Source organism: Dermacentor variabilis, chromosome 9 (assembly GCF_050947875.1).
Source record: "Dermacentor variabilis isolate Ectoservices chromosome 9, ASM5094787v1, whole genome shotgun sequence".
NCBI lineage: Eukaryota > Metazoa > Arthropoda > Arachnida > Ixodida > Ixodidae > Dermacentor > Dermacentor variabilis.
The window spans coordinates 81910478-81932454 of record NC_134576.1 but is presented as its reverse complement, the minus strand read 5'-3'; the positions used below and the strand labels follow the sequence as shown (position 1 = coordinate 81932454).

The 21977-nt window shown below is 41.4% G+C and overlaps 1 protein-coding gene across 1 annotated transcript in view; it reads right to left on the bottom strand.

The window, feature by feature from the left end:
* Positions 1-9322: 9322 nt before the first annotated feature.
* LOC142557014 (uncharacterized) overlaps positions 9323-21977 on the bottom strand; it is a 171485-nt gene continuing 158830 nt past the window's right edge. Inside the window, exons 9-10 of the mRNA XM_075668550.1 lie at positions 15548-15693; positions 9323-12903 (exon numbers count right to left, since the gene is read on the bottom strand). Coding sequence (XP_075524665.1) covers positions 12619-12903; positions 15548-15693 — 431 coding nt within the window. The 3' untranslated portion in view covers positions 9323-12618. The remainder of the gene's footprint in view (positions 12904-15547; positions 15694-21977) is intronic.

Sequence of the window (21977 nt, the reverse complement as noted above, 5' to 3'; positions counted from 1 at the left end):
ATGCGCATGCCCTGAAACCTTAATTGTAAATGTTTGACTACTGCTATTGCAATAAAATAGTACCTAATATTTGTACTTTGGAAATTTTATTACATAAGAAACTCTGCAAACCGCTGAAAATATTTTTGTAGACATGTAGAGTTACTATACTAACGCTATGTGTAGATACTATAACTTCACTGTAGATGACGTCATACTCTAAGACGTAAACAAAAAAAGAACAATTTTTCATAAACGTTTGCATTTAAACCATTATAACTTGATTGTGCGTTATCCTTTGAATTTATATTTTTTAAGTTTTTAACGTCACTGTTTAAACAAGCTTTCTCTAGCTTTCTTTTTTGTTTGCATGGCGCGACAGCAATTTCGACACGTCTACTGAAAAAAGACGACAAAATAAGAAGGGCTATTGTTCGCGCCAGATTTGTATCACTTGTGCCGCGTTGCCCCGTCCGACACTTATTAAATACGCACTCCGTTCGCTGTGACGCGTAAGAGCATGGCGGCTGGTCTTTCCTTGTCTGAAATTTCAGGGGTAAGTAATGGTTCGTTGCCGCTAGAGGCCGAGAACCAAATGTTTAGAAGCGTAAATCGCTGTCAGAACTACACCCGTTGATAAAATTTGCCGACCTAAGATTAACAAGGGCAGCATTATTTCTATATCAGTGTTCAGATGCTTCGAGTTTCTGTTAGGGCCTATTCCAAAACATCTGCAGTGAACATGTCAGCATAAATTGAAGCGTGAACAGGAAGAACGAATGTCAGTTACGCGTAATTACATGGAAGTGCGGCGTGTAATTGCTTTGTAGCAGATATCTAAGCATGAAGGAAGTGTACATTTTTGGGTGAACCTGAAAACGAAACAACACCAATGCGTCGTTTCGTTTAGAATTAACCGTGAACTTTTAACAATTAAGTGCAAGATTCTAAGAGACAAAAATCTTCCCACGAACCTGTGTGGCAACTGTAGTTTCTTACGGAATGTTCGCCTGGTCGTTTCAAAGGGCGCTCCTACAGCACTGCAAATGTCGTGCAAGGCAGCAACCGAACATCAATGCAACTGTAAGCGGGCTCCTATAGCGATAGTGCAGCCTGGTTATCGCTGCAGTGTATAACCGCTGGTAATACAACTTTGAACCTCTCTTTAACGGCATTTGTAACACAGCCAGTGAGATCGAAAATGATAAGTTGAGTATGCAGTTGTCGTTAATTCCAAATACCTGCACTAGTTCAGCCATATTTTGTTGTGAGAACGGCAGCTTTTTACACACCTTTTCAAAGTGAATGACATAACTTCAACATGATATGCACATTAAGTGACATGCGTGTGACAAAACAACAGATTGAACAGCACCAGAATGATTGTGCTGTTTCAGAAATGTTGCTGTAGTAGGTGTAGATCACGACACCTTGTGTTCCTTACATGGTATTGAACAAATTTCTGAAACGGTGATTTGAACGGGAGTCAGAAAGAAGTTGCTTCAGTTGACATGCGCGAGTTTAGAGTGTAATGGCGCAATAGCTGCTTGACCTTTACCGAAATCAGTAAGAACATCTGCTTGGATTAAATCTGTTAATCTGCCGCGTCGAAAATGTCTGTCCTTTCAGTTAAAACACATAATACCTCAAATATATATGTATACATTCCTTAATATGGCAAACGTAAATTTTCGGCTATGATGGTGCCACGCCAGTTACAGCATTATGATCCTTAGCATAATTTTCTCAGGCCTGATTCTCGTCCACATCGGCTGTGTTGTGATAGGTCGAAATGCTTCCTGTGTTTTTCGATGTATGTTAAGAAACTCCAGATCACCGAAAATGTAAATCAGGTATTGTGTAAATATAAATCAGACCTTGTGTATTTTTCAGTTTATTGACTTTATTCTGATTTGAACAACACCAATTAAGAACAAAGGCAGAAAAAATAGGACATGCTCTGGACTGACAAGTATATTTCGCATTAAAATGTACAGACATATAAACTGACAGATAAAGATTTGAAAAAGAAATACCAGTCTATTGTCATGCCGCATCACTGTGGCCATGACATGGCCACAGTGACGGGGCATGTTTTTCTGGTTTTCAACATTTGGCTACTCAACTGATTATGATGTCATGTACAAAGATATGTGTGAGATTAAAATTCAGACCACAACAATGGTGCTTGGAATGAGAAACCAACGCTGCATTTTCTTTCCTTGTGAGGTTACTTTCATGTAGGAGTGTGCGAATAGTGTTCATTGACACAAGATTGAATAGTGCCAGAAATAACTTAAATCAAATGTTGAATATTTTTCTAATAGTTTGCAAATAATGTACAGCCTCGCCATATGTACACTCAGAACCAAAGGTTTGTTGACGAATGCTACCATTAAAAAAGAAAAAATTTTTTTTTTCACTGCCTTGGCGTTCCGTCTGAGGTCAAGTGGCACGGCCTACATATGCTTGTTCAACCTATGCACTGTATTAAAGAAATTCCACGTTGTGGAGCTCTGCTAGAAGAATTTTTTTTTTTTTTTTGCTGATGCTTTGGTTCCTGACCTTTTTGAATTATATTGTACATGGGGGATGGGGGAAAGACAATAAATATAGGAGAATAATGGGGGCTTGAAGCTTGTTCAATGTTTTTAGAATATGCACTGTTTTTTTTTAAGCGTTCAGTGAGGTCGACAATATAAACAAATATGTGACTGACGTTCTTCGCTGAAGGGTGCGATGATCATGTGTTGTTCAGGAAATGCTAGATCCATGACAGCACAGCTATTGACTTACCTGAATACGGAACCACAGGTGCGCTTGTAGATGCTGTTTTACATTAAGACTCTACCTCTGCCAAGGAACTTGTGGATACTGTGTTATCTCAAGCCTCTACCTCTGCCAAGAAAGAAAGAAAGAACTTGCAGAGACAGGATCAGTGAACATGAATCTTTCAAGGCCCTTATTTAGGGTGCTTGCTTTTATGTGACATGAAACAATTAACTTTTTCCAGCCTGCCTCATCCTAATGACCTGCCAAGTGTTCTTCAGCACGTCCTGAAGCAATAAGAATGACATTTCTACCAAACAAGCTTACTGAAGCTTTTTTTATCCACACTCAGTTATGCTGAAGGGCGTTGTAAAGCTTTTCGAGCACGGTAAGTAAATAAATTTTGGGGTTTTACGTGCCAGAACCATAATCTGATTTAAAAGGCACACCCACGCGGGGGACTCTAGATTAATTTTGACCATCTTGGATTCTGTAATGTGCACCTAAACCTAAGCACGTGAGCATTCTGGCGTTCTGCCCAAATCCAAGTGTGGCTGCCGTGGCAGGGATTGAACCGGTCACTTCGAGCTCAGCAGCACAACACCCTAGCTGCTGACCTGGCACGGTTGGTTTGCGAGTGGGGCAAATATAATAGCATTGTCGCCAAGCAATCCTGCTGTAACATCTGAGGCACATATTAATCATCTACGTGCTGCTGACTAAGGTCACACTTTCACTTGAAAGACTACCCTGAAAGCTACCTCGTCTTTCCTACAATTTCACTGATATTCCGCCGCTTGTCCTTTTCTCAGTGTTACCAAAGAGAAAGCATAGTGGTTACTGGGCAGATTCATGTGAGTGAAAATGTCGCAGCTGAGCAGTCTCTCTGGCAAAAGCAACAAAAATTTTGATTAGAAACCCTGTTTAGACTAGTTCACTTGAGAATCCTCACCACGCTCAAGATCGTGGGGCCACCTGTTGGTGGAGAACAATATCGCTGCTTTGTGTCACGGAAAGGCAGGCATGCAAAGCGTGGGCACGGAAAGAATAAGCAGCACAACGCAAGTGCCTACTTTCAACTGAAATGACGGACATTGGTGGTAAAGAGTGTGGACACAAACCCTATCTGCACTTGCTTGGATAAACTCTTCTGTCCATGCTTGCGTGCCATAAATATCTGCTAACTTGCTGAATACTATAACTTGTTCTTGGGCAAAATGGTTGGTATTTGTTAAAGCCATTTAGAGCAATTAAAAGAAACACAAATAACAGAGGACGGGACACCGCAGGCATTGCACTTCAAGTTGTGAGTGTAGTGTAAGTGGGTGTTCAGTCCTCTGTTCTTTGTGTTTGTCTTAATTTCGCTACAATAGCTTCAACTAACTTGCTCAGCTTTCTCTTATTTTGAAACTTCTGCACCAATATTATGGCCTCCGAGACGGCTACCATGATGAGGGGCTGCAACATGCCACCTTAATGATGTGCTGAAGCATGAGCTCGGCGTGTTTGTAGGTGGAGCACTGTAGGAATCATTCCACATGTACATTGCATATAGCCTTTGGTGCAGTGCTCTTTGTAGCTTCGGGCTACATTCAAGTGGATGACCATAAAGGCATGGTAGCAGCAGTGTGAAGTGCTCCAAAACTAATTTATTCCATGGCACATTATTCCTGTAAGGCCTAAACACAGTTTCACATCAATAAAAATTAGAAAAACTTGATTGCTTTTATGTTTGGCCATGGAGAGTACATTCATAAAAAGAAATTTTGAAATGTTTTTTTTAATGAATAAACTTAGCATAGTAATTCGTTCCTTAGTAACTGGTTTACTTAACTATGCACAACTAAAAACTGCCTTCAGGGTATCAAAAACACTAGTATAGGCTATGCATTAAGTCTGCTGTACTTAAATGAAATTTTGGAGCTATACGATTCAGTGTAGCATGTACGACATCTGGGGCATTACAGGGTCAAAACAAAAAAAAAAAATCATATTTGTATACTATACAAGATATGTGACAAAATTTTTCTGAGGAGACGCCCTTTAGCTCCAAATATGCATTGTGCAGCTGGGATATCAAGGTTTTCTAAACAAGGTAACCAACTCTTACCCAAAGTAAGCATTACTTTGGAAATTTTACCACCATCTTCATCGCCATATGCATGTGCAATTCAGTTCCATGCAACTAATATAAAATTATGCAACCATTTAACTCTATTTCCTAATTCCCTGAAGTTATATTTTGTCATGTCTGTTTAAACTGTATACATTTTGTCTTACACTGTGTTGTACTTTTTTTTTGCCGTTAGTCTGAATGCTTTGCTGTTGTAGTCTTAGCAATATGTTAAAATCTACAGCCATTGTTGTGTATTGAACTTGTATTTGGCAAGTTGTCTGGAGTAATTTTGTCACATATCTTGGATACAAATAAGATAGAGGGTTCATAGAAAGATGGAGATTTGAAGTGAGCAACAGCAGCTGAACACGGAATGTCTAGGGAGTCAATGTTTTGACAAGTGCCCGTGTTCGGAATGCTGGCTCCAGAGGAACTGTATTTCAGAACAGGCATCTGTTATTTGACCACTGTTCATCATGTGTGATATAGTTTTACAGGAGATCACTCTGATAGTTTTATTTCAGGGCCACCTTCGCTAAACTTTGTGCAATTTATTGTAGCGTGAAATCCATCAACAAACCTGACCAGATATTTCATAAATGATGTTGAAAGGTCCAGTTAAGTGTACGTGTTATAGTTAAGTTGCACTGGGTATCATTCTTACTGCCAAATTCTTGGGGCACACCTACTTTTATTTGTGTAGTTAGTACATGTGCCGATTCCTCATAACATCATTGCATTAGCTCCGGAATTTGTGCAATGTTGGCAACTTAGCAGTTTACCACTAATACCAGAAGAATAAGAGTCCATGAACACTGATAGAACAATGGTGGCAGAATAAAAAAGCATAAGTGCAAGAACTTTCATGGGAGCAGTCAAAAGGCTTTGGATGCATGTTAACAGTGTGCAATATTCATTAAGTAAAGAAATACGAAAAAGGAACAGAGATTTAACTGGGAAGGTACTAAGCTCTGCAAGTTGTTGCTAAGATCTGTTCTGAAAGCAAACATTTTTCTGAGTACAAGCTTTTGCACTTAATTTTGTAAACCTAGTTTGTGTCACCACTTGAAGCAGTTTTGTGATGAAAGATGTTGAAGATAATGTGCAATTCTCGCAATTTTTTCATTTGGTCTACAATTGGCTGAAAATTTGCTTCAGAATCAAAACACTCTATACTCCGTTTCATACACAACAGGCAACAATATTAAGGCTTAGACTAAACTTTTCTTGCTGCTGTCGTTCACAATGAAAAAATAGTGCGTCAACATAAAAAAGAAAGGTGTAGGTATGCATCATGCACCATATCCGCCCGTGTAAGGTCGGCACCTCCACTTTGGAGTGCGAAAATTTCGAAAAAGGTTTCACTAAGCGTCCCACGCATACGTTTGTGCTGCTTAATTCCCGCAAGCCACTAAAAGACTGCAGTAGTCCATGTCCAAAACATCAATTGGTTACTGTAAATGTGTTCATAGCCGACCTCAGTGATTGTGTATATTTCTTATTTGCGTAGCAGTCTGAGTACAGTTCGAGACATCAGTGAGGCCCTTGGCCTCACTCTTACATGAGGGCGAGGGCCTTGTGTAGAATGCTCACCCAGTAAAAATTAAGAAAAAAGAAGAGCAGGCTTTACATGAGTAAAAACGGCAATTTGATGTGACATGAAGTCTCGCACTTTTATGTTGCAAAATATATTCATTAAATGGACGTGTCACAGATCTGAACCAATTTTACCATTGAGTGAGTGGATTAAAACGCTCCTGCGACCAGCAGGCAAAACACACTGCTGAGGCTCGCAAGCAAAACTAAAACATAGTATGTTGGCCATTGGAAGCACTAAAGTGCATAAGCACTAATGCATGATTTGATGCAACCTTGCGTGCACATGGTGTACTTGTATTATACAAAGCAGGTATTTTATAGGAAGCATTGCAGATCAAAAACAACTACAGTGTGAAGCGTCTGGAGTGACACTTATGCCACCACATATTACTTGTCTAGTCTCCGCAGTGTTGCCAGCTAAGCTTGAAATGTAGGGTATAGTGTCACAATACACGAGCGGTCCTTTGAATTCATGACACCTGGTGTTATATGGAGCGCTAGCATTTGAAACTCTGAGTCTGTGATCCATCGTAAAACATGTCTTGTACCAGGATGCGAAATGTCAGTTTCGCAATGAAACACCAAACCTGTGGAATCCAGTGACCCATTGTTTTCCTTAAAGGTGTTGCCATTTTAAACAAACAGGCTTAGCATATACATAAAACCCTGAAGATTGTGTCTACAAAGTATTACAGTGCTGCGCACCGCGGAAACAGCCGAAATATCAAAGCAAAGGTCGCGCACCTTGCCTCTCGAGAAAAGTCTGCTCCCATCCAGACAGACACGATGACATGCACAAGTGCCCCTTCGTAGTGTGTGCTTCATCACTCACCGTGACTAATCCAATGCGGAATACGCAACGCTGCAAGAGAAGGAAGAAAACGAGGCAGGGCTTGATGCCGGAGTACATGCCGAGGCTCTGGTATAGGAAGAAGCACTGAGGGAACGGTGCTTGGGAACAATACTAGAGGCACAGGAGAGAGGGTGTCTCCATTAGCAGTGACACTCGCCTCCTGGTGGCAAGGTAACGGGGCAGAACCTACCTGAAAAATGTATGGCAAAATACTTCATAGATGCCGTTTTGCTGCTTCCAGTGTATAACCCAAAATTTGCAATGGGGCCTGGTGAGGGGTCCTTCAACTGTATTACTGCTTTAGCTATGTTTTATCACTGTTCTTTTCACTTGCCAGTCCGCTTACTTTTGAGCCACTGCACCATCTCCTACCTAGTGTTTTCAAAGAACAAACGCACCTGCTTCCGGGTTGCTTCTTTTCAGGCTTATAGTTTCTCGACTCTGATCAGCTTACGTGAAAGCCCCCTCTGTGGCCCTCCAAACTCTGTTTCGATGGTGAGCATCTTTTTTTTTCTACAGCATGCTGCAACAGCAGCAAAAGGTTGTTGAAAGCTCGTTTGCTTTTTTTTTTTTTCTTTTCTATACTCTTATGTCTGGCCTCAACCGCAGCATGCTGAAGGCCTTTTCTTCCTACTGAGCAGCATTCTCCACTTTCCGGGGAACTTATTTATTTATTTATTTATTTATTTATTTATTTATTTATTTATTTATTTATTTATACATACTGCAGCGCAATTTGCACTATAGCAGGAGTGGGTTGACAAAAGGCACAGAAAGTGCACTGGAGTATACAGTGGTAAACACAAGTGAACACTTTTATAAAAGAGCACTGATGAAAGCAAAATACTCAAGAAGTTATACAAATGCTGTCGGGCATGGGTGAGCACAATTATGCATCTAGGATGGCGGTTGCAAAAATTCGGGATGAGCATGAGCGAATGGACCCAGGTAATGAATTCCAGTCTTCAATTGAACGGGGGAAAAAAGCTGAATTTGAACATGTTAGTATGTGCTTAGTACGGTATCAAGTCTAGGTCATGATGTCTTCTCGTTGATAATCCCGGCACGAAGTTAATGTAATTATCATTTGAGAGCCTAACCGAAGAATTGACAATGCAATGCAAGAATTTTAATGATTCAACACGGCGACGAGAAGAGAGCGTGTTTAGGTTCAAGGAAGAAAGTGTTGAAGAGGGCGAAAAGTCGCGATCGTAACGGTGAAATATAGATCGCACAGCTTTTTTTTCTGTATTGCTTCTAGCTTATTAATCTCTAACTGCTTATGTGGGCTCAGCCAGTGCTCAGCCAGTATGATACATGTTTAGCCCATTTCTTAGCTTATAATGGTTGATCACTCTGGAAGGCGGGCATAGTGTAGAGGTTAGAATGCTCCGCTTGAACATGCCTAAGGGATAGTCCTACCCCAGACACCAATGCGCAGTGTTAATGCGAATGGCATTCTTGGCATTGTCAGATTAATTTTCTTTCTTGCTGTATCGCCTGTCCGATCATTTCAATGGGTTGATCCTGACGATAGTGCAGTCTAAAAAATGTGGGCCGATGTCAAGAGTAGTGCCCCACTCGAAAATCCTTTAAAGTTTCCCCATTGCTGGGTGGCATTGACCTCGTAGCACAGCAGCCTGAAGCTTTAGTGTGCTCTGCCCCAAATGCTCGCAGGGTGGAGGGAATTAATTCTTACTGTTACACGTACTGGCACGACATGTGTCTTAGAGGCCACTCCCATGGTTCATGGATGTGCTACTAGATGGTGCAGCATTTCTAGAGGCAAAAGAGCCCAGCGGCTGCTTACTTGCATAGTCATCACAGGTGTGTTCTTGAATTTTTTAAAATGCTCTATCAGGATCCTTTGAAATTGTAGCAAACAGATGGACAGATTCAGTATTCCCTAACTCATGACTGCTGTTCACTATAACAGCCATTTACAGAAAGACTGTCACAGAAAAGTCCATATGCATGCTGGAAGAAATGAGACATGGACTAGTAACTAAAACAGGACTTCTTTTTAATGTACACATTTAGAAAAAAGTATATTTACACACACTGCGCAAACATGGTAAGGCTTTGCATAAACACACACATGACGATGGAAATGTTACGGTAAAGGCAGAGATGCCAGCATGAATTTCTGCTGGCCTTCTTGAGCGACAACATTGTGTTTTAAGATTGACAATGTCATTTTTCTGAGCTCTCTGTACTTGGTACAGATGTGAAGTGTAAAAAAAAAAAGAACATGTGATCTTTTGATTAAGCGAACATTCATTCACTACCATAAACTGCAACAGCCATTTCACAACTTTCGGTGTGGTTCTTTGTGGGCGTTAAAAGCAATTCTAAAACACACAGCTGATATCCTGCAAAATGAGAATCTGTGTTTAGAAAAGCTATGCCTTAAAGAAACACAGAAAGGACAACAAGACTGTTCTTATCTTTTCTGTGTTCGTCTTAGATGTTTATTTTTCTCCCTGAAACACTGGAAGTGTCTCAGATGTTGAAGATCCAATTCACCTGGCTTTCTGCATTACGTACTGCTCTATCTATGCTGAGATGGTGCTCACATAATTGTCAGCCAAGTCTTTACCTCTGAGGTATTTTCTATTTCTTTCTTTTTCTCCCTATTAGAGCTTTAAATTTTTGCCAGCTATTTTCTTAGGATGCTCTCTTATGACACATAAACGCTCAAAAAAGTTTACTGCTTGAATGGTCTGGTTTTGATCTCCATCTAGCTACAAACATGCACAACCTTAGACGAGGACAGGGCCATCGCTATAAAAACAGTGTTAGTAAAAATAGCGTTGAACAGAGTGCTGTTTGACAAGCACTGTGCAACAGGTCATGGCACATTGTGACAAAATAATCAACGGACATCACACACACATGGAGAAAAATATATGTATATATATATATATATATATATCTTGTATTTCCCTAAGTTTGCTCAAGTAGCCGCCGTTAATGGAAGCACATGTTTCAGGATGAGAAGAATTAGACGGTGATGTATTGTGCTACCAGCATAAACTGTAACACAAACAAGCAAGAATAAACAGAAATGTATCTTCAGTATTGCTCACCTAAGATTGCACGTTACATTAAGGTGAGGGAGGCTCGGATGTGAAATTTCAAAAGCTTGGTTTGCTTAGCAAACACCCACACAGGGTATGAAAAGCCGGGCAGTCAGACGTAAACCTTCTTACTTTGTATTTAAATTTGTGCTCACTGTGTGTCACATACAAAAGTGAATATTTTGCACATGAGGAGACAGATTGAGCTTTGGGAATGCAACAAATAATAAAAAACAAGAAAAGCCAAGCAATGGTGCAAGTTGTGCCGCAACCAAATTTTGGGTTGTGTTTTAGAAATAAGAATTGAGTGTGCTGAAATCAAACTGTGTTTTTGTTTGTACAAGTAATCAATCTCAGCACTTGACTATCACAGTTTTATAGTTTCTGTATGCCACCTGCTGCAATGCATTTATGAGCCAGCTTAACTTGGGCTGGATTTGTGGGCCCATATTTCATGCATTGGATTCTTGCATATGAAATTCATCCTTTTATGTGTAACAACATTAAGGCTGTGCCCAAGGTAATGTCAATCATATTGCAGAAATGTAATACACTTCACTCTTTGTAACAGGCTGTACAGTAGAGCATAATTGTTCTTCTTTAACAGAAATTTTCATGTTCATCGTACAAGATGCAATTACTCTATCCAACTCAAACAAAGCAAGTCTCAGAGAGCTTTCGAAACAGCAAAAGCAAGTCAGAGCTGTTTGTATGCCCTAGCCGAGATGAGAAAGGTTATTTACGGATTCTGTTTACACATCTCACATCTTTTCAAATGCCTTAACCATCATGTTGGAGCTTCGACGGATGATACGGAATGCACAAAAAGCTGGATGATTAACGAAATTAAAATGCATCACTGGGAAAGAATCTCGTATGCATGCTAAATAAATTAATAGAGAAATGCTCCATTTGTGAAGGCAATCATGGAAAGCTGTCATCTGCATTTGGTTGCTATGCTGCCATCGTTTCAAACGTGGCAAAGGAAAGATGTAATAAAAGCTGAATTGCCTGAGAAATGGTTGTGGAAGATAGTTTATGCAAAAAAAAAAAGTCATTTTTTAGAGATGTGCGCCATAAACTTTACATGAAGCGTTGAGTGAGGACTAGGTGTTCTGAAGAATATGAACAACGCAACGATATAAAGGCGGAGGAAGTTTGTGCTGCCTCGAATGTGGAACGAGCAAATGTATGGTTTGTACAGCACTCGACTTCATTTCACATTGGACATTGACCACGCATCGTGCACACTGTGATACAAGCTAGCAGCATTGTTGCAGTCTATTCATTTTGCATTTTGAATTATATAATAACTTTGTTTACTTCTTTATCTCTCTGTTGGGCTTACAAATGTTCTCTGTAGATATACATGTATTGTAGCTGCTGTGTTCTAAAAGAGAAAGCATTCGTGTATCTTTTTTTTTAAGTCCATGCATTCTACTTTGTGTAGTGAACCTAAAACTTGAATGCTCTGATATAAAAATTGTCTTTTTATTTGTTTTTAGTAACCCTAGTTGTGGATCTGTTGTTTATCTCAACTATTATTTTTTGCAAGTACTATTAGGAACCTAACTTGGAGCATTGGTCCTCATACCGGAATTTAGAGCTTGGAGTTATGTTACCATTCTCTTTCCGGCAGTCAGGCATGTTTACTGTTGCACGTCTTAATGGGAGGGGGTAATGCATAATGTGCAGTAGTATCAGTATGTTCTGATTTTTTTTCTGTCTTGAAATGTGTTTAAAGCCTCCCTTTATAAATACAAAAAGTTTGCAACATCATGACTGAAGTATCGTAGCTGACTATTTTTCTTTAGGGGGTACAACACCGTGTTGTGTTCATCTCACAATGCTGTATGTCCTTGTTTGGGGTTGCAGGGCAGACATCCTAAGTATAGCAGGACCGCTGAGTTTCTTTTTCTTTTTCTAAACCTTAAGCCACCTACCCAGTCAAAGGTAGAGAATGCACAAACAAAAGAAGGTTGACTCCTATCTAGCCCGTATGAAGCCTGCAACAGTGCTTGCATCATTAGTACTAAGTATATAGCATTTCACATCAAAGCAGCTACAATTTGCTATTCCGAGAGCTGCCACACATAGCTGTCCACAGTCAGTGTCATTTTCTTTAAAAAAAACTAATAGTAGTCTTAAAATAACTAACAGCAATTCCCTTGGAAGCACAATGAAAACACACATTAGTCTTTTGCATTGTCCAAGGGAGGTGATCATATTCTGGAATTGTAGTGTCCGTTGGAGAGATGTGATGCCGGACCATTTCGGTGGAGCGGCTCTTTGCTTGAATGGTGCGAGTAGCGGCTGTTAGGCCTGGAGTGAACAATGGTGTAGTGGTCGCTTCCATTGCTCACAGATCGAGCAGAGTTGAGGGTGGAGCCGCCAGAGGTGTAGCCTGGTTTGTTAAGCGATGTCCGGGATCCGTACTGCGAGCTTGGTACCCAGCTGCCCTTGTAGGGGTCGTAATCCTCCATCTCGGACGGTTCCTTCTCTTCAACCTGGGCATCGGGGAATGGACAAGAGTTTAGCGTTTATTTTGCGCGTGCATTTCGTTGAGCAGTCAAGGCACTTAATTTCGTGAGCCGATTTGTAGATCCACGGCTAACATTGTTTGTTTAAAATGAACCTTTCTTTAACTCTGCCTCCCACTTGTAGGAGGCTGTCTTGCCGAGCAGACAACAAACTCGGGCCAGTGGGTGCATGCAGCCGGGCATATGTATTTTTGTCATTAGCACCGCATTCACATAATTATTTGCACATACACCACAATGGGCAAAGGGGTACCAGCCATGGTGGTGTGCTGCTGATCACGTTCCTGCAAATTCCATATCCAGCTGTGGCAGTTGGATTCCAATCGGGACAGAATGCACAAATGCTCTTGCAACTCTATTTTGGGTGCACATTAACAAACTCCACGCATTTAAAATTAATCGGGAGCCCTCCACTATGGCGTTCCTCATAACACGCTGTGCAGTTTCCAGACAGTAAAACCCATAATTTCATTTTTCATGGGGTATGCAGAGCTGTAATTGCAGCTGCCTCAGTGTTGTGCAGCTCATCATCATCATCATCATCATCATCAGCCTGGTTACGCCCACTGCAGGGCAAAGGCTTCTCCCATACTTCTCCAACAACCCCGGTCATGTACTAATTGTGGCCATGCCATGCCTGCAAACTTCTTAATCTCATCCGCCCACCTAACTTTCTGCCGCCCCCTGCTATGCTTCCCTTCCCTTGGGATCCAGTCCGTAACCCTTAATGACCATCGGTTATCTTCCCTCCTCATTACATGTCCTGCCCATGCCCATTTCTTTTTCTTGATTTCAACTAAGATGTCATTAACTCGCGTTTGTTCCCTCACCCAATCTGCTCTTTTCTTATCCCTTAATGTTACACCTATCATTCTTCTTTCCATAGCTCGTTGCGTCGTCCTCAATTTGAGTAGAACCCTTTTCGTAAGCCTCCAGGTTTCTGCCCCGTAGGTGAGTACTGGTAAGACACAGCTATTATATACTTTTCTCTTGAGGGATAATGGCAACCTGCTGTTCATGATCTGAGAATGCCTGCCAAACGCACCCCAGCCCATTCTTATTCTTCTGATTATTTCCGTCTCATGATCCGGATCCGCCGTCACTACCTGCCCTAAGTAGATGTATTCCCTTACGACTTCCAGTGCCTCGCTGCCTATTGTAAATTGCTGTTCTCTTCCGAGACTGTTAAGCATTACTTTAGTTTTCTGCAGATTAATTTTTAGACCCACTCTTCTGCTTTGCCTCTCCAGGTCAGTGAGCATGCATTGCAATTGGTCCCCTGAGTTACTAAGCAAGGCAATATCATCAGCGAATCGCAAGTTACTAAGGTATTCTCCATTAACTTTTATCCCTAATTCTTCCCAATCCTGGTCTCTGAATACCTCCTGTAAACACGCTGTGAATAGCATTGGAGATATCGTATCTCCCTGCCTGACGCCTTTCTTTATTGGGATTTTGTTGCTTGCTTTATGGAGGACTACGGTGGCTGTGGAGCCGCTATAGATATCTTTCAGTATTTTTACATACGGCTCGTCTACACCCTGATTCCGTAATGCCTCTATGACTGCTGAGGTTTCGACAGAATCAAACGCTTTCTCGTAATCAATGAAAGCTATATATAAGGGTTGGTTATATTCCGCACATTTCTCTATCACCTGATTGATAGTGTGAATATGATCTATTGTTGAGTAGCCTTTACGGAATCCTGCCTGGTCCTTTGCTTGACAGAAGTCTAAGGTGTTCCTGATTGTATTTGCGATTACCTTAGTAAATAGTTTGTAGGCAACGGACAGTAAGCTGATCGGTCTATAATTTTTCAAGTCTTTGGCGTCCCCTTTCTTATGGATTAGGATTATGTTAGCGTTCTTCCAAGATTCCGGTACGCTCGAGGTCATGAGGCATTGCGTATACAGGGTAGCCAGTTTCTCTAGAACAATCTGTCCACCATCCTTCAACAAATCTGTTGTTACCTGATCCTCCCCTGCTGCCTTCCCCCTTTGCATATCTCCCAAGGCTTTCTTTACTTCTTCCGGCGTTACCTTTGGGATTTCGAATTCCTCTGGACTAATTTCTCTTCCATTATCTTCGAGGGTGCCACTGGTACTGTATAAATTTCTATAGAAATCCTCAGCCACTTGAACTATCTCATCCATATTAGTAATGATATTGCCGGCTTTGTCTCTTAACGCATACATCTGATTCTTGCCAATTCCTAGTTTCTTCTTCACTGTGCAGCTAGCACAGTGAAAAGCTGCACATTGTCTTGGTCTTCTTATCTCAGGTGGCCAAGAGCTGCGAGTTGGTCAATAATATGACACTCATGAAGTCATGCGAATAACTCTCTGTGCAAGGAGCTATGTCTCCGCATGTGTAGCCTTCGTCTCTGTCTCGATCTCTTTGCGCTGCAACATCTAGTCGGCTGTGCACAGAAACTTGTTTCCTGCTTCCATGAAGTTGATTACCTGGTGGACCCTCCTGTGCTCTCAACATTGCTGCTGCACTTACTGAAATAACTGTGATCTTTATTTGTAGGGTTCTAACTACGTAAGCCTGGCACTGTAGCTCTGTTGCCAAGCGCAACAGACTAAGCCGAAGCTACGTGAGCACGTACCTCTGTCTTGGTGCATGTGCAGGTTAACGAAGAGCAGAGGAAGATGTTCACAATGAGCATGACGAGCAGCAGTACGGCCAGGCAGATGCAGAGGCCGATGAGCCACGGGAAACGCCATTCCGTGCACTCACGCAGGGGCGCTGACACTGCAGAAAGTGTGAGAAAGAAAGGTGTGCCCACCATGTTCCCCGAATTCTGTTGCAGAATGCCCGATTTTCTGGGCACTTTACTACAGTCGACATAGTGGCATCAATAATTTTGCACTTTCGTTATTGGAGTCCCATTTGGGGGGACTCTATAAAATGCAATGATAAGATAGCTTATTCTGGTACAACACTTACTTCAAGACTTGATTTCCATTTATTTCAAGGAAAAAGGTTCAAGGAGGCAGGGCAAAGTGTTTCCACTTGAATTTTGTGTCTGAGTAACAGTGTCGGTGTAATAATATCAGTTCATAGATATCATTTTGTTAAATAAATAAGAAAGTTATTAAAACATGCTAGGTCAAGCATTTGGCCTTTTTTCTTAAAATACAGTAATAATAATATCGGTAAACTATTTACGCACCCAAAGCAGACAGTATCTCATCAGCTAGCATGGGAACCTTATGCCAGTTTTTTGTTCTTGCTTTTTTTCTGGCTTATTCAAGACTTTGCTCATGATAAGACCAATGTTTCTAGTATTGCATATGTGCAGCTTATATATCCAGCTTAATGTAGCATACTGATTTGAAAAGAGTGATTTGACTGCTGAAAAGAATGATTTGAAAAGGATGCAATATTATTTATATGGTTGCAGGTTAGTAGTAGTACCACATTTCTGTTCCTTTGTTGGGAAACGAGCACTCTGTTCTCCTGAAGTGCTTTGTGGACATTGCTGCTGTGTTGCAGCAACACAGTGTTGGAAGAGAAGTACTTCAAAAGCATTTGTTCCCATTTACTCTGTGTGAAACTCGTGCATCGGTAAGTGCCATAAGGCAGATAAGTACACATTTAGTATTGTGCGCCTATTAGGATAACAAATTGCACTGCTTGGCAACAATCCACTGTGAGCAGAACCTCTTATGACAATGAGATGAAAAAGAGAAGTACAGGGCGCTTGTCCTGTAGTGTCCTGTAGCTCTTTTCCTCCTGTAGCTCTTTTTCTCCTGTAGCTATTTTCCTCCTACAGCGCGTGTCCTGTAATTCTATTTTGTCTACTCCACAATGGATCATATGGTAATGCGACGCCAACGTTTCCTCTGGGGATCGCTGCAGCAACGTAGGTGCATTTGAATATGAAAAGGCACAAGAATGGGGCCAGCATTGTGGACATTAAAGAACGGTTAATAAATATTTTCATTTAGACTCGGCTAACCATGCTGCAGCTACAGCCAAGTGCTTATTCTCAAAATTTTTAAGAGAACTAAGTTGGTGCATTCGTTTCATTAATTTAGAAATACAAATGATAAAATACAACATCTGCAGCATTAAGGTGAACTTTAGTATTGGTCACCAGGTTTTGGCATTTTCTGGCTTCAGCCCTAGTATCCTTATAATTTCAAAGTTGGCAGGACAGGGCACCGCGTGCTTCACCCACTAAAAGGAACTTTGCCTGTTCATACTGCAACTTTGTCTATTACTGAGAGGAACACTTGACAGAAGGAGGAACTCCAGCCTCTGGTGCCAGGAAATGGTGTCACAAAACAATGTGTCTAAGCTTCTCACCCGTCGATAATGTCTGAAAGTGACACCACTGACACGATACAGCCTTGTCGCAATGCTGGATGCCTGCATTCCGGGCGTTTATGTACTGTCTCTATGTACCTCTATTCTTTGCCTTTTCTCTGCGATTTTCTTTCATATGACTCAGTTCCTTTTAAAAGACAGTGAAGTCTCCTTGATGAAAATTTTGCTTTAATGTATTTTCTGCATCTTCAGCATCACCAGAACTGGACTGTAAGAGAACAGGTTAAAAGTTTAAAAAAAATTTTCTCAGCTTTTATTGCATCCACGAATGTGAACTCTGCCTATGAAATCTGTAAGTGATTTCAGGCATGACGAGAAAACTCTCTATGTGTTTCAGAGAGGGAACCTAGCCATTTCATGCACTGCTGCTGTCCCGTGTTCTTTCCTAGGTCCTCATTTGTTTGCACACTGCTTTTAATGACTTTACCTTGGTGTGTACAGTTGTTGTCACAGTTCCTTAAAGGGACGCTAAAGGCAAATGTTAAATTAACATGTACTGTTAAGATACCGTTCCAGAATCTTGCCAGCACTTGTCTAGTGCCAAAAAAAAAAGACTTAGTTTTGGTGAAAATCGAATCGGAAGGTTCTACATATCCATAGTGCAATTCAAGTCGCCCGTCCCTGAACAGGGGAGTGGTGATATTGCATATACCATCACCACACTTTACTGCCATCAGTGATTGAAACGGTGCGTGACAGACAGTGCTGTGGTCTTTTGCACAAAACACAAACGCATGGCCATGGAGAAACCGACCAAAGATTGAGTGTTGGATCAACTTTTAGTCAAGTGGTGTAGACTATTCAGGCGTTCTGCAACTTCACGTTGATGTGAAATTCTCTGCTACTCGCAGTCTGTGCGAGTTTTGTGAGCCAGCAAAACCAGTGCAGCACTATGCGATAATGAAACCACTGAAACGGGAAACTGCAGACGGTGCAGATTTGAGCAAAAATGAAACCTTTCCACTGCTCGTGTCATTGTCAAGGGTAATATCAATGAGTTCTTTTTTCTAAACATAGAATAGAACTGAACGAGTAGCATTTTCTGCTGTCTTATAATGCAATGCAGTGATCTTTTACAGTGAAGCTGTTAGCCTGTAGTTGGTCAGCATTTTTCGTGTCCACGTCCATCTGCAAAAATGTGGGCCAATCCCGGCAGCTGTGCAGAGCCTAGTGCAGTGGCTCGTATTCCCGTAAGGCAGAGGCTTTAAACAGTCAAGAGAGTGAAGCAAACAGTGTATACATTCATTGGAATCGTGCATACAACATACAAAACAACATACGTTTCAATAAAGAACAAGCACAAAACAATCATCTGAACCACATAATTGATAAGGCTCTCCTGATAATGCAAAGCTTGTAGAACTCCCCGCATATGTTTCCCGGTAAAGATTACTGTTGAGCAAGCTGCCGCGGCGATAGCAGCTTGCGACGTGGGGAGTGTCGTCCCTAGCCTTTCGTATACAAAAGAACCAGCCTAGCGACTGATTGCAATGTTGTGGCAGTACCACTATGGGCCGCAGTGTGCTGTCAAAATTACCATTACTACCATTACTCGAAATTACCATTACTACCATTAATATAAAGCAATAAAGCATTGCATACCCCTCTCAGCAGTTGTAGTGGTGGTCTTCAACAGCTTCACTCAACATCCAGTTTTGCAAGGCCGGGATGGTGAGTCAACATTTTCATTACAAGAGTTTGAGTACTAGTGACAAAATTATAATGAGGAGTATCTACGTCATCGAGCTAGTACTTGAATGTCCTGGGTGCATAAAAAATTACCTCAAGTTATCGATTACTAAAATTTTGTTCACGCTAACATTGATGCATTAGACATTCTTGAGTATTAATTCATCACTTTGGCTTGACTTAATATGTACCTTTAGTGTCCCTTTAAAGGCTAAAGACATGTTTAAGTGCCTAAGGACAATGAAAAGAAGTTCAAAGGCAAAAGGACGACAGAAAAGGTAGAGGCTGGTAGACATCACTCTACCTTTTCTGTTGTCCTTTCGTCTATGCACCTCTTTTCATTTTTATTGCATGCTGGAAACATGCCTTTCCCTAATTACAACAAGCCCAACTCTCTGCCCTAAATGCTGCATCTTAAAGGCTATCTACCGTATTTACTCGCATAAAGATCGCACTTTCTTGTAAAAAAAATTGACGCAAATTCGGGGTGCGATTATTACGTGGGATAAATTTTCCACGAAAAGAAAAAACAATTTTTCATCCCGCCTTTGCTGCGGGATGACAACAGGGCAACAAACAGGAGGCTACCACTGTATCAGTGCGGAACACCAACACAAGAATGATGGCCGGCGGAGCAAGCCAAAAACGCCAATGCACCAAACGCGATTTTTTTTTTCTCGTGAGTACATTACGTGCATTGAAACAGTTACTTCCGTATCAGTAATGAATAATATTGTTAGTATCAGAAAGTTTGCAGCAATAACGTAGCCATGTCGACTCTGAGGTGCAGAAACAGATGGGCATGCTTAGCTGCCAGTGACATAGAAACACATGGCAGGCGTGCTGTGAAAACTGCAGCATTTGTCTTCACTAGTATCCTAATATGGCACGTGTCCGCTAAGGGTGGTGAATATCTTAGTTGTGTCACAAGTATCGGCACATGAATAGGGTACACTTCTAACGTATCAGTGTAAACGTGGCTGCTATCATTGCTGCTCGCGATTTGTTGCGTGCCCATGAGTGCAGACAAGAGGAATCGAAAACCACCTTTTTTGTTGTTGAGCACAACCATTATAAAGCCTACAAATAATAAAGCCAAGGCAAGTTTAGTTGCAGCTTTTTTCTTTTTTTCTTGGAAGTGCGGAAAGTGACGAAAGGAATGAAATGGGGCATCTGCTTAAGAATGTTTGGTGCACACAGACCGCTTGGTATGTCTTGAAGAGTCGTTCGTGTAGCATGCGACAGCATTTGACAGATGGTAAGCGTGGTAATCATTAGCCAGACTTGGCACACGACATATCGCTGCGGCAAGTTCAGGGGGCGATCATTACACAGAAAAGAAAAAGGAATAGAATATTGGCTACAAAATTCAGGGGTGCGATCATTACACGAGTGTGATCTTTATGCAAGTAAATACGGTGATTGCATGAATGTGGCACTGTCAGTTTTTCTTTCTGTTTATTTGTGCCCCATGTATCTCTTGAAACTCCGAACTTGGCGTTAAACTTGCCTGTTGTGTGTTCTGATGAAGGAGCAAGTGCATAGTTAGGCTTTGTACAAGCGTAAGTCAGCTGTGTTAGTTCAAAAGGCAGGCGCTGTTTACTTGAACACTTGTGTAAGTTAAGATGGAAGCTGGTTATTTAAGCAACCTCAAATAACCAGCAGTCGTTGGGATTCATTAACATTGCCTATTGGGCATAATGGCTTGAGCACTGCAGCCTGGTGGATATCAGCATTGTTCTTGTTGTAGTAATTCTTAACTCGTTGTGCTAGCAAATTTCCTTAGGTTAAGCATTTGAATTTGTAATCTCACTAACAAACTTTACAAAGAAGCTGTTGCCATCCATTCAAACCAATCCCTGCCTTGGATCAGTTGATCGTCTTCCATGCAGAAAAGTGCAACACTTGACCTTGTGTCTGCATTCAGTTTCTTTGGTGCATAAGTTGACACATTTATAGTTCTTTTATTGAAAAGTGGCTGCATTTTGGAAGAAATTACATGCTACATTTGAAGTATAGTTCCACATGTGACATTGGGCGCTTTCTCAGGCTCATGACACAGGGGGGGGGGGGGGTAAAAATGATATGACGCTTCATTTTTACAACTTCATAAAAACGAACTATTATACTGGTGACAGGTCATAAGAGTCCCTCATTCTCCGACATCTTATTGCAGTTAGCCAAGGTGTTACGCCTCATTGCTTATGGGCTGCAACCACTTTTTGAGTACATGCGAAGACATGCCTAGTATGAATGTGTCAATGCATTTTACTCACATTGTAAGGAAAGCGCAATGGAAAAGTTAATCTCTTCGAAGAGCTAGATATTCCTTTCACTGCACTCGCTGCAGCCCCACAGCTGCAGTTTAGTCCTCTACCAATCCCTCTAAGTTGCAGCTTGATTTAAGCTGCACCAGTGTGTCATCCACACTTCCGGATGCACCCAATATATTAGCAGCTACCACTAGGGGCTCTAGTTAATACAGTACTTGAAGGTAGTGCCATTCCTCTTAGCTGCTTATTTCCTTCTCCATCACTCTCACCACTTGTCATAATCATCATTGGTTAGAGATTTCAATTCAAGCCATTCAGTGCTTCGTAATTATTTGTCATCCATTTGGTTCATGAAAGGGACTGGTTCATGAAAGGAACGAACTGTTGAGAGAACGAGGTGGAAGGCAGTGGGGCAGTAAGAGAAAAGTGTAGGCAACTAGTAGGTGCAAGTAAACTACCATGTAGTATTCATCATGTTGACCAATCATGGCACGGCTGGCAAAGCAGCCCTTTATTTCACTGTCCACAATGATTGCCTGCTCGTTCTAAGCATGCGTTTGTACAGCCTGCACCACTGTCTTTGCGAGTGGTGCGACTGCCTGTAGCGTTGCCAAAAAAGAACAGCGCTACCATCACACTACATGAAAGCCTTAGCTGCTCCGAGATTGAGGTGCCACCACATGGCACCTTCTGAAACTTTACTGCCACAGTGACTTGATGTTTTTGAGCATCTATACTAAA